The 23,607-nt window shown below is 31.3% G+C and overlaps 10 protein-coding genes across 10 annotated transcripts; 5 read left to right on the top strand and 5 right to left on the bottom strand.

The window, feature by feature from the left end:
• Positions 1 to 142: 142 nt before the first annotated feature.
• On the bottom strand, positions 143 to 3,937 carry BUD27 (prefoldin-like protein; the record flags this gene model as incomplete). The annotated part of the gene is made up of 1 exon (XM_020193946.1): positions 143 to 3,937. One exon carries the CDS (start codon positions 3,935 to 3,937, stop codon positions 143 to 145), a length of 3,795 nt encoding a protein of 1,264 aa, XP_020047854.1.
• A 326-nt stretch (positions 3,938 to 4,263) lies between these two features.
• On the top strand, positions 4,264 to 4,940 carry RBL2 (Rbl2p). Its single transcript, XM_020193107.1, has one exon. It carries the CDS (start codon positions 4,378 to 4,380, stop codon positions 4,699 to 4,701), a length of 324 nt encoding a protein of 107 aa, XP_020047855.1. The 5' UTR covers positions 4,264 to 4,377; the 3' UTR covers positions 4,702 to 4,940.
• Positions 4,941 to 5,227: 287 nt separating this feature from the next.
• ASCRUDRAFT_85811 (uncharacterized protein) lies at positions 5,228 to 7,411 on the bottom strand (the record flags this gene model as incomplete). Its single annotated transcript, XM_020194909.1, has 1 exon — positions 5,228 to 7,411. Exon 1 carries the CDS (start codon positions 7,034 to 7,036, stop codon positions 5,228 to 5,230), a length of 1,809 nt encoding a protein of 602 aa, XP_020047856.1. The 5' UTR covers positions 7,037 to 7,411.
• A 1,201-nt stretch (positions 7,412 to 8,612) lies between these two features.
• Positions 8,613 to 10,702, top strand: ASCRUDRAFT_75542 (choline/ethanolamine kinase). Its single transcript, XM_020193108.1, has one exon. It carries the CDS (start codon positions 9,028 to 9,030, stop codon positions 10,657 to 10,659), a length of 1,632 nt encoding a protein of 543 aa, XP_020047857.1. The 5' UTR covers positions 8,613 to 9,027; the 3' UTR covers positions 10,660 to 10,702.
• Positions 10,703 to 10,737: 35 nt separating this feature from the next.
• Positions 10,738 to 12,246, bottom strand: YNG2 (histone acetyltransferase YNG2; the record flags this gene model as incomplete). Its single annotated transcript, XM_020191054.1, has 2 exons — positions 11,499 to 12,246; positions 10,738 to 10,934 (listed from the first exon to the last, which is right to left on the bottom strand). Coding segments are annotated over exons 1-2 (933 nt in total), but the record flags the coding sequence as incomplete, so codon positions are not given.
• Positions 12,247 to 12,556: 310 nt separating this feature from the next.
• COX10 (protoheme IX farnesyltransferase) lies at positions 12,557 to 14,475 on the top strand (the record flags this gene model as incomplete). The annotated part of the gene is made up of 1 exon (XM_020193109.1): positions 12,557 to 14,475. A coding segment is annotated over exon 1 (1,619 nt), but the record flags the coding sequence as incomplete, so codon positions are not given.
• A 220-nt stretch (positions 14,476 to 14,695) lies between these two features.
• On the bottom strand, positions 14,696 to 15,796 carry RPN8 (proteasome regulatory particle lid subunit RPN8; the record flags this gene model as incomplete). The annotated part of the gene is made up of 1 exon (XM_020190490.1): positions 14,696 to 15,796. One exon carries the CDS (start codon positions 15,794 to 15,796, stop codon positions 14,696 to 14,698), a length of 1,101 nt encoding a protein of 366 aa, XP_020047860.1.
• A 242-nt stretch (positions 15,797 to 16,038) lies between these two features.
• On the top strand, positions 16,039 to 17,151 carry GPN2 (GTPase GPN2; the record flags this gene model as incomplete). Its single annotated transcript, XM_020194513.1, has 1 exon — positions 16,039 to 17,151. The coding sequence occupies one exon, from the start codon at positions 16,039 to 16,041 to the stop codon at positions 17,149 to 17,151; it is 1,113 nt and encodes a 370-aa protein (XP_020047861.1).
• Positions 17,152 to 17,694: 543 nt separating this feature from the next.
• On the top strand, positions 17,695 to 20,586 carry ASCRUDRAFT_7772 (uncharacterized protein; the record flags this gene model as incomplete). Its single annotated transcript, XM_020193978.1, has 1 exon — positions 17,695 to 20,586. One exon carries the CDS (start codon positions 17,695 to 17,697, stop codon positions 20,584 to 20,586), a length of 2,892 nt encoding a protein of 963 aa, XP_020047862.1.
• Positions 20,587 to 22,504: 1,918 nt separating this feature from the next.
• Positions 22,505 to 23,484, bottom strand: ASCRUDRAFT_75546 (uncharacterized protein). The gene has a single exon (XM_020193110.1). It carries the CDS (start codon positions 23,457 to 23,459, stop codon positions 22,614 to 22,616), a length of 846 nt encoding a protein of 281 aa, XP_020047863.1. The 5' UTR covers positions 23,460 to 23,484; the 3' UTR covers positions 22,505 to 22,613.
• Between the last annotated feature and the right edge of the window lie 123 nt (positions 23,485 to 23,607).

The raw sequence follows: 23,607 nt of genomic DNA on the forward strand, positions 1-23,607 counted from the left end.
GAATAACCCAACAATAAAAAAAAAAATAAAATTATTAACGACAGTCATGACAAACCAAAAAAAAAAATTGAAAAAAAGAAAAATATAAGTCTATATTAAGTTAAAAAAAAATTAAAAAAATCATTTGGTAGTATTTATCAAGTTAATTATTTTTTGGAATAAATCTCGCTGCTTTAAATCTACTGACTTTAATTGTATTACCATGTTCATCAATAGGCTCAATTTCTAGTTCATCTACTCTTTTCTTATAACCTCCATTCATATTAATAAACTTATCTCTTAGTCGATGATAATCCAACGATAACTCTTGATCAAAAATGTCTTCATCAAACGTATCATCATCAACCAATTCATCAAACTCATTGGGTTCATGTTCAAGAATTTCTTTTGATAAAACTGGCCTATTATCGTCTTCTTCATTATCATTTTCATCATTCTTTTGGTCTTTATTATTATTTTCACTGTAATCTTCATTTTCTTTATTTTTTTCCTCATAAAATTGTCTATTCTCATCATCTATTAAATCAAACTCTTCAGGATACATTTTTTGCAATTCATTTATTTGATTATTATATTTTTCAATATCTTCAGGCCTTTCTATTACTGATCCTGGATTGCCGTTGTGTTCAATATCATCATCATATAATCCATTTATGTATGCTTGAGCCATACTGTCGAGATCATCAATAGATTCATAATCAAGCTTCCCTTTTGAATTGAGATGTGGTTGTTTAGATTTCATTGTAGCTTTTTGTTTTTCAATTTTTTCCACTTTATTTTTTTTTGATTGAATTTTTTCTTGTTTCAAAATTTTCAAATAATCAGGTTTAACTTCAGGGATTTTGATTGATACATTTGCATTTTTATCATTAATTTTTTTTTTTCTAATTAATGATTGAAGATCACTTTTATAAACTCTTTTCAGAGTTGACGTTTGAGAATTTTTCAAAGAGTTAAAGCTATCCAGATTATTTGATAGCTGAACGCCTTGGTTAGTGTATTGTTTTTCAGTCTCCCTCATTTGTTTAAACCTTGAGAGTTTAGAAGGTTTTTTAACAAAAGTGTTTCCGGTGTTTTCATTAACTTTTGATGTTTCTCCCAAAGTCTTTCCCTTTGCCTCTAAAGATCTATTGATCTTATTTAATGGCTTTTTTCGAATAGGTCTTTTGGATTCGATAAATAAACCTTTATACTTCTTCTCCAAATCTGGTTTGATAGGGCGAGTTTTTTGAAGAGCAGTATTTTTAGAAGGATCAATTAGAGAAGAATCTGTTATTATTTCTGATCTAAAACCGGTTGAATGCATATTGCTTTTGTTTAAATCCTTTTTAAATTTGCTAATTTTTTCTTTCAAGGGTGCTTTTTGATTAATAGAACATAAAACTTTTTGATTTTGAAAAGATGTATTTTTTTTAGAAATTTCTTTTGAAACTATTTTGTTAAAATCATAATCAGAATTTTTATTATCTTTAAAATTAAAAGAATTTCGATTATTCTCAATAGATCTGTCTTTGATATCTTTAATAATGCTGGCATTATTTTTCCCTTTTTTAGCTTTTTCATCATCATATTCATCCTCATCACTTTCTTCTTTAATGATCTCTTCATCTGTGAAACCAGCAGAAATAGGATGTCCTAATAAATGAGGAGGATAACTTGAATCAAGATTATAATATTTATTTCTTTCGAGTTTGAATCTAGACATTTTTCTTGTTGGTAGGTTTGCAGGATTATCATAAATATTTTTTAATTCTTTTGAAACATTTTCTATTTCTTTAATTTGAAGTTCGGAAGCAAAAGAAACAGATTTTTTCTTTTTTTTGGATTTTCCTTTCTTTAAGTTAGACTTTATAGTGGGTTTGGAATTCGTTTTTATGGTTTGGGGGTTCAACTCAGGATTTGATAAATAAGAATCTTCAGGCAGAATGATCTCAGATTGAAATCCCTGTGAATTGAACGGATTGTAATTTTGCAGTTTATTGTTTTTCGGAAATCCCTTTGTTTTCAGTACTTGAGTGTTAGGCTTTTGATATATATATTTTTGATAATCATCATCGTCGTCGCCATCATCATCGTCATCAGAATCACTATTAATTGAAGTTTTACTCATTATTTCAGCTAACAAGGCATCATCGTCGGTTTCATTTTCATTATCGTCTTGATTTTCATTAATTTCTTTAGTTTCGTTGAGATTTTGATTTTGATTTTCTTTGATATTTTTTATTCTGATTTTTAATATTTCATTCAAAAATAGTTTTGATGCTTCTTTTGGAACAGGTAGTAAAGATTGATCAAATTCAATTGAGTTTTTAGATCTAGTATTATCAGTTAAGGATTTTGGTTTCAATTTTTGGTTCTTGAGATTGGCTTGGTGATTACTGTTATCATCTTCATCAGATGAAAACTCAAATTCCCACTCTTCATCGTCATCAAAATGCATATCATCATCATCATTATTTGCAAGTTCTTCATTTAACATTTGTAATTCCAAAAGATCCTCAGTAGCTATCGCAGGCTTATCTGGTGTCCAATCCTTTGGGAGATCATTTGAAATATTCAAAATTGAAGTTATTTGCTCAGATGCTTCACTGAGTGTAATATCATCATTATTAGTAACGTCGTGAATATATAAAGGGGTATCTTTTAAAGCGGGATCAATGTTGATTTTATTATCTGGTTGTGTTTTTAGTTTTTTTTCAGTAATTTTTTTTTGATTTTTAATTTGATTGTTATCTTGATTTTTATGTAAATCGTGAGATAATAGTTGTTTTTCAATTTTTTGATTTTTGATACGAATTTTTTCCAATTCATTATCAATTTTTTTAATTTCATCATCAATTTCATCAATTTTTTGAAATTTTTTATTTTCAGGATTGATTTTTTCATGATTGATGTACATGTCTTTCATTAGATCATTAATTTCCTCAAAATCGTATTGATTTATATTTTGGTTTTTTATTTGAGTTTTAATTTCAGAATTGAGTTCAGGGGTAATTTGATTTTCTTTTTGATCTAATTTGGAATTTTGTTTCATTTTGATCTTGTCTTTAACTTGGTGATTTTTTGTATTATTTTTCATTTTGTTTATATTGGAAGGTTTGTGAGGGGAAACAGTGGAACTAATCACATTATCATTTTCATCTAATTCTTCTCTAATCTCCATGAGTGGGAAATTTGAATTATCTTGAAAATTGACATTGTTTTGTTGTTTAATTATAGTTTCCATTGATTTTGGAGATGTGTTTTGAATTGTTTTTTTAGTTATATTTTTATCTAAATCTGATAATTTTTGATTTACTATTAAGGAATTATGAGGTTCCACAGAAGAATTTAAAATATTGCCATTTTCATCTAGTTCTTCTTTAATTTCCATAAATGGCAACCCCTCTTCGTTTTGATAAGGTGATGGATTATTAACAATTTTATCATCGTTGATCTTTTCATTGACATTATCAAACAAATCTTTTTGCAAATGAAGATCTTGAAAGGAGTCATTTTTTTGTAATAATTCGATATTTTTCAACAATTGATTTGCCTCTTCTATTTTTTCGTTGAATAGAGACTTGGATTTTTCAACTAATTTGAATTTTTGGTTTAATAGATCCAAAATTTTGTTGTTTGATTTTTTATCAGAATTTTGTTTGGAGATTGTTGAATCTGCATTGTTTTTTGTTTCGATTTGAGGACTCTTCTGGTGAGAGCCACCTTCTGCGATTTTCTTTTGCAAGGACCTCAACTCATCTTCGTATGCATCTAATCGTGAAATCTTTTGTCTGAAATTGTTTATCGATGAGTTGAGCTGATTGGTAAGGTCAATGTAAGAGCTGAGGCGATGAGAGTCTGATGATCCAGAGGAGGTAGGGGACGAGGCATTGTACGTCCCTGGCTCAATAAGCTTTTGAAGAACAGAAGCAACAATGTCAGTTTCCGAACTCATAAGCAATCGATGGGCAGTAGAGATATCACCAGCAGCTTCTTGTTGAAAGAAAGAAGACGAAGAAGCTTTGAACAAATCCTGAATCAAAAACAAATTTTTTTCGTTTTTTCGTTCAGTAAAAGCGCTGTGGCGCGTGTGTGGCGGAAGGAGAGGTGCAGAGGGGCTTTACGGTGGAAGCTTTTACCGCTCCCCAGGGCGGTGGGAGAGGATTCAAGGCCCTTGGAGGGCGGTAGAAAAAGCGATAAGGGAGGTGGAAGCGGTAACGATGGTGGAAAGGGGTGCAGCACGCCACATTCCCTTTTGTGAGGACATTGAGAATGAGCCTGGTGGTTTTCAGTGGTTGAAGAGCTTTTATATCAGCTTCAATTGACGAGCAGAGAATAACAGTTGGGTGTTACTCTTGCTGGTGTTTTATATAGATATTGCTGCAGTGGGCAAAAATGGCATTAACAAAGCTTCAAATCAAGACCAAGGCTCTTCAACGTTTAATCAAGGAAGAAAAATACTACCATGTTGAGCTTAAAGAACAACAGGATGTTATTGAACAAATGAAGAACAATCCTGATAAAGACGAATACGATTTGAAAAAACAGGTTGAAGTGTTGGAAGACACCCGACAGATGATTCCAGAATTGAGAAAAAAAATCAATGAGCATTTGGTAAGTTTGAAAGATTTTGTCGAGACTTATAATGGTGATGAAATTTTACATCTTGCGATAAAACAAATTGATGCTGCTGAAGCCTTATTAGCTCAAGATCCATGAGTGTTATGGAGAACATAACCATATTGATTTATGTGTTTTGCAATGTCAATTGACTTGAACGATTGTTTTTTTGTGGTTGAATTATCATTTTCATTTAGTTGGCTCAATCTTATAAAAATTGATGGTGTACAATTTTGCAAATAGAATACTCGATTTATATCTTCTTTTAGTTTTATATTATATATTAATATTAATCTATACCACTGATTTATAGTTTAAAATCGAAGTTAATTGATGAGAAATAATGAAAGAAAATAGAAAAAAAAATGAAGAAAAGAATATTTTTAAGAAAATAAAATAATAAAAAAATAATAAAAAAACCAATTAATGATTACAATATGCAGAAATAAAAAAAAAAAATAAAAATAAAACCCAAAATTGCTTTAAAAATTCTAATTATATAAATATAAAAAAAAATAAGTGAGTAAAAAGTTGTAAAAATGTTTGAAAAAATTTTTGAAAAAAATAAAAAAAAAGGAAAAAAAAGTAAAGTAAAATAAAAAAATCATAAATAATTTTATGTTTGTTAACTATTAACATTAACTAATTGATTGGCATTAAAGTTTTTTGTATGATCGTTATGAAAATCATAATAATTATTGGATATATTTTTTGGAATGAAATTAGGATCGAGAGAATAGTTTTTTTGTTCCAATTTTTCAATATTGAGTAAGTTTTCATGAATGTTTTTATCTTTAATTTCTTCATTTGATGATAAATCATCGAAATTTGACGTTGAAGGAGTTTTCGGTAAGGGGTGGAAAGAGATTTGAGATTTAGTATTAGCCATTTTATTATCGCTTTTCTTGCTATTTGGCTTATTATTTATAAAATTTTTAATGTTGTTATTGTTAAGAGTAGTGATAGTGGTAGCAGCAGTACTAACATTAGTAGTGGTCATATTTCTTGATACATGGAAAACTGAGTGATTTAACGATTTAGTGTATCTTTTATTTTGATTACTATTTGGAATATTTGGAGTCATTTCAGGATGGTTTTTTCTATAAGCAATAACAGTTTTAGGAGTTAATAATTTTGCATCGAATAGGAAAGCAGGGGGCACATCAGGTAGTTTCTCATCATCAGGATAAAGGCTTTTACAATTTTTGTTTGATTTATTGTTTTTATGATGTTTTTTGGTTGGGCTTGATTTACTTGTTTTGCTTGATTTGCTCATGAATGAGTTTAGGTCAAAAGCCGATTTTGAGCGTAAGATTGATTTTGATTTTGATTTTGAGTAGTTTTTATATATTAAGTTACTCTTTGAGTTGTTTTGAGAGATGCTTTTAGTATTTTGTTTGTCTTGATAGAGAAAAGAACCTAGATCATTAGTAGAGTAGTTATTAGTGTTGTTAGTGTTGTTAATATTATTATTAGAACAGTTATTAGGATTATTGTTATTGATGTTATTAATGTCATTAATGTTATTAGTGTTATTAAAATCTAATTGAATTGAATTTGAAACGGATCTTGAGGTTTTAATTGGAGAAGAGCTGATAATAGTTTTTGATATGGCATCTAAATTTGCTATTGATTTTGCTTTTGATTTCCTTTGAGGTTTTTTGTTTACGATTAAATTTGATATGGTTTGGTTTTCAAAAGTGTTAATGTTATTTGATAGTTTTTTGATGTCTTTATTGTATTCTGATTTTGCAAAAATGGATAAAATGGAGAATCTTTTTTTTTTTGGTTTCTTTTCAAATTTGTTGAAATTGTTATTAGAATTGTCATTAAAATTACTGTTAAAGTTTGTATTAAAACTATTAGTATTAAAATTTGTATTAAAATTGTCATCATTATTGTTAGTATTAGTGGTATTAGTATCAACTATAGGTAAGGTTTTAAAATTATTTTGAGGAATCTGTTTCAATTCTAGCTCACTGTTAAAAGTGTTAACCTTTGAGTTTTGATTTGAATTGTTTCGAGAGGAGACTAAAGAAGGGACAGAAGGCATTGAAGGGATTAGTAAAGTATTAATGAGATTAAGATTATTATCGTGGTTATTCAGATTATTCAGATTGTTATTATTATTATTATTATTATTATTATTATTATTATTATTATTATTATTATTATTATTATTATTATTATTATTATTCAGATTATTATCATTATTGTCATTATTATTAAAATTATTATTTGGTTTTATATTTTGGTTTGTATTAATAATATTTTCTTGAATATTTTCGTGATTATTTTGGGGATTATTTTTGTGAATTTTTTGAGCATTTCCAATGTCATTAATTGTTTTTGAAGTAAAACCATTGGAGGGATTATTTTTATTAATTTTTTTTTGATTTTTAGTGCCTATAGTTCTTCTTTTAAATAAACCCATTTTTGATAAGTGAAGCGAAAAAATAAGGATGAAAAGGGAATAAAGAAGTGATTTGGTTAATTAATTAATTGAAATACAGAATATGTAATCAAGGTATCAAAAAAGGATTAGTTATAAACCAAACAAAGAACAATAAGAGAGGTGAAGAAAACGAAAGAATATAAAGAAAAGCAAGAGAAAAAAGCAAGAAAGTTGACTAGTGAGCCAGTGATCTGCTGTGCGAAACAGTTGTTTTTATTGTTTATATCAACAAGATTATTACTGAATTGTTACTTGACTTTGGCTTAATTGAAGTGTTAAAAGAGCTGATATTGGTGTTGGTATTAAAGCTGATATACCATTTCTAGGAGAAAACTAGGTGAAATTTCATTCTTGTTTTTTTTCCTTTTGTTTTTCTTTTATTCCTTTATTTCGCTTCTAAAATTACGTTCAATTTCCCAATGTAAAAATAGACGGAGGCAGAAAAACAACAGCACCGGGTAAACTTTCTCCAAAAAGCGTCTCTCGCAGTTTATCATGTGTTACCCGCACTTGTGGCTTTTTGGAGCTGGCTTAGACCTTATTATTAGCACAACGGAAGGGGGAGTCGGAGCCAAATGGCCGAGAAAACGTTACCAGATAAGTGGCACAAACCGCTGGCAAACAGCCAATAACAGCATGCACGTGCCATACGTCATTTCCACGCTGCGCGAGAGCCTATTGGCCCGTTTCGGACTGTGCTTTTGCTTTCTCTGGCTGTTCTAGATCAGGGTCTGGATGAGGTTTTGTGGTGATGAGCTCATTGAGCAGTTCCGCTAAGACAGCAAGCCAATAGGACAAGAGCTGATGAGTGACAAGCCTTTTGACGGTTTGGCATGCGCCGATCAAGCTTTTCTTTGCAGCGCTTATCCCAACCATCTCGGTTCAATCTGTGATCACTGGATGGTTCTACAATCTGAAGGCCATCTTATCAAAGCTTGGTATCCCAACTGGCATCTCAGTTGGTCCCTCTCGGCTGCTCTGTGACTGCTTTTACGCGAGCAGAATTTGGTGCTGATAGGTGTTATCAATTTCCATGTTGTCCTAAACAATGGAAATTAGTTTCCCAAAACAATAGTATCGCTGATCCTTTCAACATTCTCTTAACCAGTCTTTCAATTATACCGTAAGTGCTTCCAACTTTTGCCAGGTTTTCAGTATTTTTTTTGTCCATCATATCATATTGCAATTGGTAGAAATCCATTGGCAGGTTCGATCAATCAATTCGTCAACTCACAAAACATATCCATATATATCCATCACCCACTGTATTTATCATGTCGGTGTAAGTCGATGCCCAAAAAACAACAGGCGGAAGCATTTCCGGATCACACAGAGTTTGTCTCACCTTTGAATCTGTTGTCTGTGATTTTTCACAGCACCATACCCGAGGAGCACCCCTCCTTATTTTGCGACTAACAAGCCCTCGATAGCTTATTCCGGTTTCCGAAACTGCCCCAGAACCGGAATCAAAATTAATTAAGTCCTTTTCCCTTTTGGTTTTTTCAGTCTTTTCTCTTATTTCCTTTAATATCGCTATTTTCGTTTTGCCTTTTATTTCAAACTTTTCTCGCTTCTCTTCGCTAGTTTCAACTGTTTATTTGCATATCTCACCCAGTAATTCGTTATCCAACTTTATTCTATCCTCTTTCGCAATCTTAATTCATATACCTGATCAAAAAATACCTTCTTTTTGGTTTCCTCTTCCTCTCTTTTGCTGCTTTTGTTGGGTCTATTTCTTCTTTTTTTTATTATCCAAAAAAACTTTATTCAAATTCACCTCAATCTACATTCTTTCATCACTATAAAATCACTACAAAATTACTTGCTTTTCCCTTTCTTCTAACAACCTACTTCCTTTTCTTTTCTTGTCTTTTCTTTTTATTTCGTTTCATATCATCCAGTTTCACGTCCACCTTCTCTTCTCTTTCTTCAACATCTTTGCTATTTTTCTTTATTTCTTATAATTAATAATGTCCTTAGCTAACTCCATCACTTCATCCCACACCAACACAAAAAAACCTCCTCAAGGCCCAAGATCAAAGTCAAAGCCTTCCTATATTACAAGATCGAATTCCATCAAATCAGTATCCACTTCGTTGAATTTAAATAATAACGACTACTTGTCCGGTCCATCTGATACTGAACAAGGTTACGATTCAGAATACGATAACGATAGTAACAATAACAAATACTCTATCTCCACAGTTGCTGCAACTCTAGATAACTCTTTACCTTCAGACTACTTTAAACAAGACATCCTATCCCTAATCAAATCTTTGAATATCCCCAAATGGTCAAAACTACCTTCAAAATTAGCCCTTGATTTAAATGTCTTCAACATCTCCGGTGCTTTAACCAATGTAATCTACAAAATCGATCCTCCTTCTTCAAAAACATTGAAAAAGAATAAATTTATCTACTTCTTGAATCCTCTATTATTAAGAATCTATGGCCCAGGTTCCGATTCTCTAATCGACAGAGATTATGAATTGTTGGTCTTGTCAAGACTATCGAAAAAAAACATCGGCCCTAAACTATTAGGCTCCTTCTCAAATGGCAGATTTGAACAATGGTTGAATAATGCTCAAGTATTAAAACCTACTCAAGTAGCTGACCTCAAACTATCGAGAACCATAGCAAGAAGAATGAAACAACTACATATAGGTATTCAATTAAATAACCCTGAAATTAACAATGGTCCTTCAATTTGGAAAAGAATCGACGATTGGTTGAACTTGGCTGAACTAACTCTCAATTTAAATAAAATCAATGCCTCCAATTTCTTGTTATCCGATTTCCAAACTTATAAAAACATCATCAATAAATACAAATTGTGGCTATATAATAGATACAAATCAATTCAAGATTTAAAGGATTCCCTAGTATTCTGTCATAATGATACTCAATACGGTAATATCTTATTTACAACCTCCACCCATAAAGATCTTTTAAAAAAATTCAACAATGCCAATTTAAGTGACAATAACAATAAAAACGATACCGATAATGTAAATGAAGAGGAAGAACAAAAAGAAGATAAAAGATTGGTCGTTATCGATTTTGAATATGCCGGTGCAAACGTCCCTGCTTACGATATAGCAAATCATTTTATGGAATGGTTGGCTGATTATACTAATAGCGAAACTGCTCATTTATTGGTCGAGGATCGTTATCCCAGTGATAAACAAATCACTAATTTCTTAGCTAGTTATATTAAATACCATTCAACTATTCACAACAATACTGAAGAATTGGAAAAACAAGTGAAAATCTTGTATAACGATATAATCGCCTGGAGAGCAGCAAGTAATATTGTTTGGTCGCTATGGGGTATTATTTCCAATTCTGATTTTCATAAAAAAGTGGTCATTGAAGATGGTCCAAAGGGCGAAAAATATAAAATTCTTAATGAAGACAGCAACAATATTAAAGAAGAGGAACAAGAAGCCAATGAAATTGAACTATTCGATCATTTCGGTTATTCAAATCAAAAAGCTGGATTGGTCTGGGGTGATCTTATTCAATTGGGTATTGCTACTAAAGATGATGTAGAACATTCTGACCAAATCAAATATTTGCCAGTTAAATTTTTCCATATTTAGATATCAGTTATGTATGAATATATGTAAATATATACGAATAAAGATTTTATAACATTATTGATTTCCTCTTTTTCTTTTTCTTTTTTTCCGGTTACTTTCCTTTGATTGTTCTCTCAAACAATTTGAACAGTACCATGAACCTTCAGGTGGCTGGGTTAAACCAACGCATTTATAATGAAACCATTCATATTTACAATTTACATCATCACAGGCAACCATTTCGCCATAAGAAACTTGTTGACAAAAACAGTATAAAGTATTGTCCTCTTCTACACCTACTATCGTTTGGGATCCTTCATTGCCATTGTTATTTGATATTATACTGTTTGAATGTATGTTATTATGATTGCTGTTATTTTTGTTATTGCTATGGTTGCTGTTATTATTAATAATAATATTGTTGGAATTATGAGTACCGTCGTTATTACTGTTATTATTGCTGTTATTATTGCTTAATAAATTCATACTGTAATTATCATTACCATTATCAATACCACTGTTTGTGATAAGATTAGTATTGGTGTTGATATTATGATTATCTATGCTGTTATTGTCATTATTTAGTTTTGATATATTACTAGGGTAGGCATTTGATAAATCATTTGAGGGAGGCAGTACTGAATTTTGAAGCGAATTCAAGCCCTTTATTAATTCGTTTGAGTTGATATTATTATTGTTATTCTTGGAGCTTGTAGATGAAGATATAACGTTATTTGATATTAAATTTGGATTTAATTTTTGTTTTTTTATAGGTCTTATGGATATACTTGGGGTCGTTGATCTTGAATTTGCATAATTGCTCTGTGTGGGTATATTTCGTTTTGATTTTTTCTTATTACTATTATTATTATTATTATTATTATTATTATTATTATTATTATTATTATTATTATTGTTATTATTGTTATTATTGTTATTGTTGTTGCTGTTGTTGTTATTATTAAAGTTATTAGATAATGAAGCAGATAGAGCAGATAAATTTAATGAGCTTCCCATTATAGAAATGGGAGTGTTTATTCCGCTGTTTAAGTAAGGATCATTATTATTCATTGAATTGTTCATGTTATTGCTATTTGAGCTGTTGTTTAAATTATTGTTACTACTAAAGGAGGAACTGTCATTTAAAGATAATTGGTTTTTATAGTGCAATAAAGATTGGGGATTCGACAAGTCTACTATGTCTTCATTCAATGGGGGTAAATTTTTATGGAATTCTAGTTTATGTATCTCTTCATTAAGAGATTTTAAATATTTTTCAATTTGGAATAGTAGAGTCAAGGATATTTTACATTTTTCGTTTGATATATCCAAACATTCTGAAAATTCATTTTCAATTTTGTTAATTAAAATATCTTCCTTTGGATGGGGTATTAAGGGACCAAAATTCTTAATGTGTTTGAAAATCTGGGAATCTTTTGCCTGTATTTTTTTCCGCAACTCATAGAACTTCAAGTCCTTCAACTTCAACTCCTCCAAGTAATACAAGACCTCACTGGGAAAGTTGGATAGCTTTTGTGTAAATTGCTCAAGCAAAGAAGCAGCATCAGGAACCTGGGAATCACCGTAGTTTTGCATTTTGGAACATCGACAGCAAAAAGAAAAAGTGATAAGAAAATGATAAGAAAATAAAATCAAACTTCGAGCCGGAAAAAAGCAAATTCCAATCACATGCAAATACAAACCAAGACAAAGGATCTCATGTCATCAAATGCACAATGCATAAAAACGCATATATATGCTATTCAACATAAATTCACATATGATCACGTGTATAAACATATAACCCGGTCTTCGACGGGACGCCGCTTTGGGAGTTCCGTCTCGCGCCGGTGTTTCGGCCCAATGCAGCGGTATCTCAGAGGTGGAGTTTTGGTTCGAGGAAGGAGAAGAAGCAACGAGTTTGATGGGTGCTGCTGTTGGTGCTGAAAGAGTCGAGCAGTGAAGGTTATCGAGCGAGTTGAAGCAACAGAAACAGAGGGTTGCTACGTCTGGTTAAAATGCTCATGAACAAACAGCTCTGTTTGTGTTCGGCGATTGCAAATGCATCTGCTACTGCTAATTTTTCAGTCTTATCGTCAGTTAACCATTCCAACAACATCAACGTTAATGCAAACGTCTTAAATCGAGGAATACTAGTGAATCTTAATATACACAGCTCTCATCACCAGCTGCATGCTAAATATTATTCAAACAGCCCCATAAATAACGTTCCAAGCAGTCACAGCTTGAGATCAATTTCAACTAATTCGAATAACACACCTTCTACATCTACCAATATCTATAATTTCAACACTTCGAATTCAAAATATATTTATTTTTCTTCGTTGTTGTCCAAGATTGATACTGTTGATCCCACTAATTTCCAGAATAATTTGTTCTTCATAAAAAATTCTCCCATCCAGTTTATTTCAAATTTAATCAAAAGCAATGATAAGTCAATTGGTAGTTATAGATACAGACAAAAAAACATTAGTAATAAAAGGACAAATGCATCCTTAGACCTATCTTCCACTTCGTTGAATGATAACTCAATATTGGCTACTGTTGGCTCAAAAGTAACCTGCCAAACAACTACCCCAACTTTTTCCTGTCAAACGACAAATAATAACGCTCTTAATAACGATGAAAATAAAAACAATATCAACACAGATAGAAGTAATGGCAGTTTAAATCCTAATCCTGAAAATGGTATACCGTTTAAAATAACTCCCAAAATAATAACTAAAGAGCAAATGTTGTCCAAAAGATCGAAAAATATGACCTTTGCAAAATTAATTGATCCATACATTGCTTTATCCAAACCAAGATTAACTGTTTTAGTTATGTTGTCTTCAATTTGCTCCTACGCCTTAAGTCCCTATCCTGCAACGGTATCTCAATTATTATTTCTAACAGCTGGTACTTCCTTAGCTTCAGCATCTGCAAATGCAATTAATATGGGTAGAGAACCGGATTTTGATAGAAGAATGGTTAGAACTTCAACAAGGCCTGTTGTAACCGGTATAGTAACACCAATGCAAGCGTATAAATTTGCGACCATAACTGGTATAGTTGGTGTCTCAATGTTATATTTGGGTGTCAATGCTACTGTCGCAACTTTGGGTGGTTTAAATATTGTTTTGTATGCTTGGATTTATACCTCGTTAAAGAGAAAACATATCATCAATACCTGGATTGGGGCAATAGTTGGTGCTATTCCTCCACTAATGGGCTGGGCTTCCTCTTCTTCTTTATTACACCCAGGTGCTTGGTGTCTAGCAGGTTTATTGTATGCCTGGCAGTTTCCTCATTTCAATTCTTTGTCTCATAATATCAGATACCAATACAAAGAGGCCGGTTATGTCATGACTGCTTTTGAAAATCCCAAATTAAATGCAAGAGTCGGTTTAAGATATTCTTTGTTAATGTTCCCATTATGTTTTGGTTTAAGTTACTGGAATATTTGCGATTGGGTGTTCCCCTTTGATTCTGCTGTTTTAAATGCTTGGTTGTCGTATGTCGCTTTTCAATTTTGGAGACAACAAAGAAAAAATTATGGTAAAAATGGAGATTCCTCGCCAAATTCTCCTGGAATGAAATTGGCTAATATTCAAGCCAAAAAATTATTTTGGGGTAGTGTTGGTCATTTGCCTGGTGTTTTGTTATTAGCAATGTTACATAAAAAGGGTTTATGGGATAGGCTTTTGGGAAATGAGAAAAATGACAATTCAAATAATATTCAAAAAATTTCTGTATAAATTTGATTATTATTAAATATTTTTTCTGTAAATATAAAAGAAAAATTGACAAAATGATAAAAGATAGAAATATAAAAACAATTAAGAATGATATTTTTTTTTTATTATTATTTTTATTATATAAAAATCCAATATAATTTGATATTTACTAATCAATGTTAATCAATATTTATCTATTTATTAATTTATTAATTTATTAATTTATTTATTAATTTATTTCATTTTATTTTATTTTCTTTTATTCTATTTTCTTTTATTAATTACTTTATCTATTAATTGGCTAATTTATTTATGAACTATTACTTTTTGAGTTTATCATCTTTTTTTAAAGAATTGTCATCTTTTTCTTTAGAATTTTCATCACTTGTATTATTTGAATCGTTATCGGTATCATCGGTGGTTTTTTCTTTTAAACTTAGTTTTTTGTTTTCGATTTTATTATCAATTAAATCATGGAAGGAAATAATCGCTCTAACCAAACTGCTTATATAAATCAACATTAATTGATCGTTAGTCTTAACAGTAAATGCATTATTAAGATCGGGAGAAGAATTTAATAGAGGATTTGAATTTAAATTTAATTTTGTGATTGAATTTGTGATATCATTATCAATTGAAGAAGATTGTGGATTTAAGTCTGCTGGGTTAATTAAATTTGGCAATAAATTAAAAATATCTTGTAATTTGCCTAAAATAACATGGTTTATTGGCAATTCTTTATTGATAACTTTATTAAGATAATTGAGAATATTTTTTAATCTTTTATTTAATCCATTAAGAGATTGCAATTGGTTGGTGATTTTTAGAGATAAATTACCTGCAGCTTGATCTCTAATATCTCTTAATAGATGTTCTACACCGATTTCTTCAGCTTCTTCAGCTTCAATTATGGAGGGAATATGAACAAAGGTCTTTTCAGAAGATGAACCATCATCTTTAATTTCTTCAATTGCTATGTAGGAGTCAGTTGGTAAACCGCCAAATTCATTATTTGGTTTAACATCGACAATTAGTAATAAAGGGTTGGGAGTGTATTTTTTGAATAAGTCGTTAATTTTTAAGTCATTTTTTCTTAGCTTTGGACCAGAATGGTACCAACCGATTAGTTTTTCCTTTGCATTAATTTTCTTGAACATGTCGTTCATTGATTCGATGTAGTTGTGGTCCAAGAACCAGACATTGGGGTTTTTATCATCTTCTTCAAAGGGAATAGCAAATGAGTTTGATACTCTGATTTGATTTGAGTTGGGAGAATTATCGCCTAATATAACACCAACACATCTTTTTTTAGTATCTTTGGCAACTCTATTATAGTGATCCACTACAGATAATAAAACTAGAGGAGCGACAATTACCGATTTTGATGCAAAAGCAGATTCGTTTGAAATGTTTGAAGGCATTGGTACGAGAAAAAAAAGGAGGAGTTCAAACAATTAACGAATTAATAAGCTGTGATTAATAAAGATGATTAAAAGATAGAACTGTTAGTGTTTGATTGATAGTGGCGATTGTTGAGATGAAAATTGAAGGGCTGAGTCATGTGATCCGGAAAAAGAAAAATACCGGAATTGGATTTGATCATAATTTATTTCATTGATTAAATGATTAAATAATTGATTGAATAGTTGGTTTATTGCTAGAAATGGTGGCGTATGGACAGATAGTAATAGGACCTCCAGGGTCTGGGAAAAGTACATATTGCAATGGTATGAATCAGTTTTTGTCAGCCATTGGACGAAAAAACTGTGTTGTAAATTTTGATCCAGCTAATGATCGATTGCCATATGAGAAGAATTGTGAGTTGGATATTCGAGATTTCATAACGGTTGAGGAGGTGATGGTTGAAAATGAGATGGGCCCAAATGGAGGGTTGATGATAGCGATTGAGGAGCTTAATTCGAATCAAGAATTAATTGAGGGATTGATCAAGAAGTTTGAACAGTTGATAAAGGAGAAAAACTATTTTATAATTGATTGTCCCGGACAGGTTGAATTGTTTACTCACCAATTGTCATTGAATTTGATATTCAAGAAGTTGGAAAAGAAATTTGATTTCAGATTCGTCGTCATCAATTTGGTTGATTCGGTTTATATTACAGAGGTCTCATCATATATTTCAGTGCTACTATTGTCATTACGGTCAATGTTACAGTTGAATTTCCCGTTTTTGAATATATTCAGTAAGATTGATTTAATTCATCAGTATCGAGAGTTGCCCTTTAGATTGGAGTATTATACAGAGGTCCAAGATTTGCAATATTTGATTAATAATGGTGAAGATAATCAAGAAGATGAAAATGGTAATGAGAAAAACCAATATAGCTTGAGAACCAAGTTTAAAGGGTTGACCGAGGCAATTGCAGAATTAATTGAGGATTTTCAGTTGGTTTCATTTGAAGTCTTGAGTATTGAGAATAAGAAGAGTATGATCAACATATTGAACAAGATTGATAATTGTAATGGGTATCTATTTGGAAATAGCGAGATCAGCGATGACTTGATCTGGTTACAGGCTACAAGACAAGGTGGAATAATAGAAGAGAATCTAAGTGTAAGTATTCACGAAAGATGGATTGAGAATAAAACAGAGTATGATGAACTAGAGATGAAAGAAGAAAAGGAGAAACAAGAGCAACTGAAAAGAGAAAGTGAAAAAGTAGCCAGCCAAGACGAGCTAAATATGGCTATGGAAAATTGGGAAAGCATGGGCAATCCCAATGACACTAAGGTTATTCATAAACACCAAAAGAAATAAAATCAGATAAAAATTGTTCACGCTCAAGTGGTGTTTTTACAAAGTACATGTATCGCAATCGCAGTTACCAAGATAATGATCAATAGCATTATACCAGTATAAGGTCGACTTCGGATTTTTCTAGCAACCTTTTCCCCTCCATTTGCTCACGATGAAGAGCAAAGCAGTGAATAGGCTGCATCGTATCATGAAGAAGAAAAGAGAAAAAGAAGCAGAGGAAGCACAGACAGAAAATTTTTCGCTGAGTCCCAAAGCAAAGGGTCACCCGGTAATGCGTTGGAGTAGGGTTGTAGGTGCTTAGAAGGTCTGTTTTTGGATGGGGTCTGCAGGAAGGGTCACGCTGGAGGGGTCTGCGCAAAGCGGTTGCTGGAAGTTGGAGGCGAGAACAATAGAAAGAATATCTGATGAGAAACAATAGAAACACTTCAACAACAAGAACACGAACCACAAGATACCTGCTCAGTTCTCGCAGCTAACACAACGCTAGTATCCACGTCCACCGCAGTACACGATTTTTGCAGCACTGCTGTTGCCACTTGCACAATGGGAATAATCTTAGATGGCCTCAGTCCAGGCAACCATGGCGACAACGACCAAAACTCACGACGAAAGAGAGTGAGGATTTCTGAATCAGGGAGCTATGTTTTTAGAAACCACAGTCAAACAGAGATACAAAGCGAAAATGACACCTCCGATGCCAGCAATGAAGACTCCGATGCTCCCATCCACCACCAGCACCCACAAAATACATACCACGGCCAGAACAACCAGCTAGACAGCACTCATGAAGCACGTCCGATGGAGGGCACTGATGAAAGCACTACCAACATAGACAATGTTGATAATGCCAATGAAACAAGTGGAGTCGATGTAGATGATACAGTGTTGACCTTGTCAAGTGAATTGAGAGGAAGGCCACTAAGAAGATCAAATGCTATAAGACTTTCTATCGGTTCCAATAGCGATCGACTCTCCATATTTTCTGCTAATTTGAACGACTTTCATAACAGTCACGACAATGATGATAATAATAACAACACCAATACCAATACCAATACCAATACTAATACCAATACCAATATCAATAACGAAAATACCGCTACTAATGATAACCAACCTGAAAATAATCACAGTAATCCAATTGTTGATAATACTGGTTTGAGAACCCCACCGATAATCAATTATCCACCAACAACTCCAACTTCTCAATCAATTAATCATTCCTCAGCGAATAGATTACCTTTGACTCAATTACAACGACAGCAACAAAATTCCCCATCCCCAAGAAACAACAACACTAACCATATCAGTAACATCAATCTAGATCATCTAAATAATATCCCTTTTCCTATAGACTCGATGATAAGATCGAGCCGCTTATCAAGAAGAAGGCGTAGAAGAAGAGGAAGATCTTCAAATACGCCATCCTCAAATAACAGTAACAATAACAGTAACAGTAACAGTAACAGTAACAGTAACAGTAACAACGATGATAACAATAATAATAATAACAATAATAACAATAATAATGATAATAATGATAACAATTACGATGATGATTTTTTGATTACCAATAATATAGATCCAGCTAATCAAAATGATCAGGAAGTCATAGACAATACCAATACCAATAATACCAATAATAATTATGATGACGAACCCTTTTTGGGTCCAGAAATTGGCGAGGGAGATTACGATTACGATTTTTATCATTCTCGTTATCTATCAAGATCAAATTCAAGACACTCCTCAAGACACTCCTCAAGACACTCCTCTAGACATTCTTCTAGGCACTCTTCTAGACACTCTTCAAGATCAAGTTCAGCAACAAGACCTCATTTAATTTCGAGTGCTGCTTTACCTCAAACTGTTGGCGAAGTAATCAATAACCTAAATCCAATCAATAATATCTCCGAATTAACTCAGGTTGATAACTATCGAAGAACTCTAATGAATACATACATAAATTCTTCAAGATATAATACCGATGATCCATTTGATGACAACGATATCAATGACAATGAAAACTATGAAAATAACAACAATAATAACACTAATGAAAACAACAATATTAATTATCATAGTGATAATACTTATAATCGTTCGAATAGCTTTAATCGAAGAAGAACTTCAATTAACGGTTATGCAACCGACAACTCGGTATCATCAGTCTCTTCCTTTCCCAGAATTTCCTTATTAAATTCTTCTATCAATCCAAGCACTGATATAAATACTGCATCTAACATTGTATCTAATCCCAACACAAGCAATAATACCAATAATAACAATGGGGATAGTACTAATAGTACTAATAATACCACCAATAACAACACTGATAATAGTAATTCTAATGGAACTACAAGAAGGGGAATATTATCCAGAAGATCGTCAAGATCATCAGTTAATTCATTCAGTAGATCGGGATCCCCTTTGATTAGAAGAATGAATACACTCTTTGACTTAAGAGGCATCTATAACGATTATGAAGATCATGAGAATTCCACCAATAATGAAAATTCCATTAGAAACGATACAATTAGAAATGGCTCAACTGATAATACAAACATTAATAACGCTATTACTAATAGTGATACTGCTAATAATACTGCTAATAATACTGCTAATAATACTGCTAATAATACTGCTAATAACGCTATTAATAATACTAATAATACTAATAATAATGCTGCTGCTGTTGCTGCTACTATTACCACTACTACTAATAATAATAGAATTACAAGAGAAAATAGATCAGTTAACTCAACAAGCGGACCCCATGTAAGCTTCGTGTATGATATTAATGAGAACTCAAGTGATAGTTCAATAAATGAAAATGATAACGAAGATGAGTCCAGACACAGGTCCATTAGATTTGGCAGAATACATTATTATCGTTTTTCAAATTTTGATGAGACTTTACCTAATAATAATAGCAATGATAACAACAATAACAATAACAATGACAATAACAATGATAATAACAATGATAGCAATAATGATCACAACAATGAGAATACAGATAATATCCGCATCCCAAGTTTTTCAATTCCAAACCCAATTGAAAATCTAAATTTAAATTCACATACAAGCGTATCAGCACAATTTCACTATCCAACAATAGCAAGAAACTCTGCTTTTTCTTACGTTCCTTTAAACACAACTGCAAATGTTGAAATGGGATCAAATTCTACAGGTGTTTCAACTGGCGGCTCCACTCCAATTTCTACATCGACATTTATTTCTACATGTACAAGTGAAAATGATGGGATGTATAGTGAGAATAGCAAAAATTCAAAATTTAATGCCAGTGAAAATGATAGCCAAGAAGATTTTGATATTAATGAAATAATGGAAATGGCCAAGAAGATTTCAATAGAAAAATACCACAGAAGTCTTTCTTCGGGAGTTTCTAGGTTGCATTTGAAGGATTTATGATTTGGGAAATGGTCTAAATAACTTTTAGCCATATTAATTGCATTTTTTTTTAATTACATTTTTATTTTATATTTTAACAATCTCTTGGGTTTTTTTTAGAAGTTTACAGTTTTTATTTATTATAAAATATCCTTTTTTTTTTATAAATTTATTTATACAGAATAATTTTTCAGTGGTTTGATTTTGGCTTTATTTGGGAGACGATCGATTTTCAGTTAATCGATTTTCATAGAGCTTTAATTTTAATTTTGATTCCTGCTTTAATTTGAACTTGATTTTAGTTCTTTTTAATTCTCTTTAATTCTCTTTAATTCTCACTTGAACTTTTATTTTTATTTATATTCTCAGTGATATGCTATGTTCATTCTCCTAGAGCTTATCTTTAGGCCCCTTTTATATTATATGTATTTTTTGTATAGAGTGACTTCAATAAACTTTCGCCGGTTCGGAAACACAAAACAAAAAGTTGGCAGGGCTTCATTATCAGGGCTTTAGTATCAGGGCTTATCACAAATACTACTCACCTGTGCAACACGGACAAGTTTTCAGAATATTTGTGGACCTTTATTATCAGGAATGATAAACCTTCTGGAACTGACATCCGTTTGTATTAAGAGATCAGCAATAGTCTTTAAAAGGTTTTAATAAATAATTGAAAACAATTTTGCAAACACAAGCTGCTTCAGCAACAACTCATCGGCTACCAATCACTTTATTCACTGTAGATGTGATCTTATAATTTGCTCTTGCCTCTCTTCTCTAGGGCTACAATATAGTCCTACATGGCTCCAAAGCCAATTCGTGCAGCCAGAAAAACGATACATCACAAAATTGGCCGCAAGAACAGCAGAGAAAGCAAAACAACTACAATTATATTTTATTTTTATTATTATGAATTACTTTAGACCGATATAGAATTATATAAAAGGCGTTGTAATTTGATCAATTTCGAAAGAAAGGGATCAAGTCTTCCAATACATATTTCTAGTTCTCTTCCAGTTTACATAAAAAGTCCTAAGTTACGGTCTTAGAATGTAAGCCCCTGAGAATTGGAATACAGGAAGCCCTACGGTTACGACCCACGAAGGTCCGCGTGCAAAACAGTACAAGTTCTCTATCACATGCTTGGACTGCTGAAACAGGAATGTTTTTATAATATGCGAAATTTGCAATTTTTGCGATATCCGTAATGAATCACTAAATTCTATCTGGAATTTATAGATTATAACTATTTTTCTTAGTTGTTTTTCAATGAAGAAATCTTTATTTGATTTAACAGCTATAGATTTTGGTGTATTACTTTTTTTGTGCCTATTTTCAGAAAAGCTTGAAAACCCAAAATTTGATTTGGTCTGAAAACTCAAAGTTTGGTTTGAAAGCTCACCTAATTTGGACTGAGTCTTTCTCAAACCAAACACGAATGACTAATTCTGTGTTTGATAAAAATTTCAAACCAAACCAAACCAATAATGATTTTTTAAACCCAATTATTGTTTATTAAACAGCAATTTAAAATGTATATCTTATTGAATTTATGGCTTATATAATAAAATAGGTTTCAAATAAATTATTTTGAACAGATAATAGGAAAAAAACAAATATAATGTATGACTTTATTACACACATTATTTATAGCTATAATAAATTACAAGAAAGAAATATATAAAATAATAAAAAATATTTGATGAAATTTACTGAAATATTAAAATGAGAATCTGGATGGATTGGTTAGACCAAATTATAGTAATTTATTACACTTTTATATTTAATTATATTAGTTACTAATGAAGAGCACCAATGTAAATACATACTTCTAAATTCTACAATGTTCTATAAAATAAATATCAGTACTAAATTAACTTAAATTGAAAATATAATACATAATGTATATCAATTATAATATAATATAATAAAGTAAATAAAAACTAAATAAAAACTAAATAAAAACTAATTGATTAGAGACTAAAATTGAAAATCAAAAATCGAAGTTCATGCCGATATATAAACTATCTTAATATCAATATATCCTAAAATTCTTCAAAATCAAAATCCACATTTCGAAGCACTGGTGATCTCTTTGATTTATTTGAACCAACTGATGTGTTGCTTTTATTATCATGTTGGAGTAGTTTTTCAGTTTTATCATTATATTTAGAGCCTTCATTAAAACCGATACTATCTTTATGATTCGTCTCACTATCATCATTTAATTTGCTTTTGGATATATTTTGGTAATCAGAATCAACATCCACTTCGTCTTCATTCTCAGTTTTCTTAGTGGTTTGTTTAGCAGCAGCTTGTTCAACACTAGAGTCAACTTTTATTTCAGTATCTAACTTAGATTCAGTTGATGGTCCAACTTCAGAATCAATATTTTTTTCTTTTTGATTGATTGAATCCTTTGTGTTTGAAACGCTGACATCAACTGGTTTTGAATTTTCTTCAATGAAATCAATTGGAATTCTTATAATATTATTATCATTGTTGTTGGTGGTAGAAATATTATTAATGATAGAATTTGTGTTTTTGACTTGATCGCGATCTTCGTTAGTTTGTTGATTAAACTCAGATTTCAATTCATTCTTGAATTGGACCTGTTTTTGAGCTGGTGGGTGATTTGTCTTTTGTTGTTCTGCTTCATTGATTTTATTTTGAGTTTCATTTTGAATTTCATTTTGAATTTCTTTTTCATTTTCTAATTTCTTTTCATCTGGGTTTTTATTTGTTCCCTTTGGAATAATCAACATCAATTTAGTTGAATTTGAGGTATCGATGATTCTCGACTCAATTCCGTCAACATTATTAATGTTATTATTAAGTCTGTACTGCTTTCTAAGATCATCTTCTTCAGAACTGATAGTTAAGTCATACATATTATTATTATTATTATTATTATTATTATTATTTCTGAAATTGCAACTGGGTTTAATTTCTTTGCTCAATTTGATTTGCCAGTCATCAAATTTGTTATCAATGTTGTCTCTGAGATTTAATTCGATCAATCTAGGATTGAATTCTTTG

This window comes from Ascoidea rubescens, assembly GCF_001661345.1.
Source record: "Ascoidea rubescens DSM 1968 unplaced genomic scaffold ASCRUscaffold_5, whole genome shotgun sequence".
In the NCBI taxonomy this organism is placed as follows: domain Eukaryota; kingdom Fungi; phylum Ascomycota; class Saccharomycetes; order Ascoideales; family Ascoideaceae; genus Ascoidea; species Ascoidea rubescens.

Bases quoted from the DNA above. Each gene is read 5' to 3' on its own strand.
- RBL2 (XM_020193107.1), top strand. From the start codon at position 4,378: ATGGCATTAACAAAGCTTCAAATCAAGACCAAGGCTCTTCAACGTTTA.
- ASCRUDRAFT_75542 (XM_020193108.1), top strand. From the start codon at position 9,028: ATGTCCTTAGCTAACTCCATCACTTCATCCCACACCAACACAAAAAAA.
- ASCRUDRAFT_75546 (XM_020193110.1), bottom strand. From the start codon at position 23,459: ATGTATGACTTAACTATCAGTTCTGAAGAAGATGATCTTAGAAAGCAG.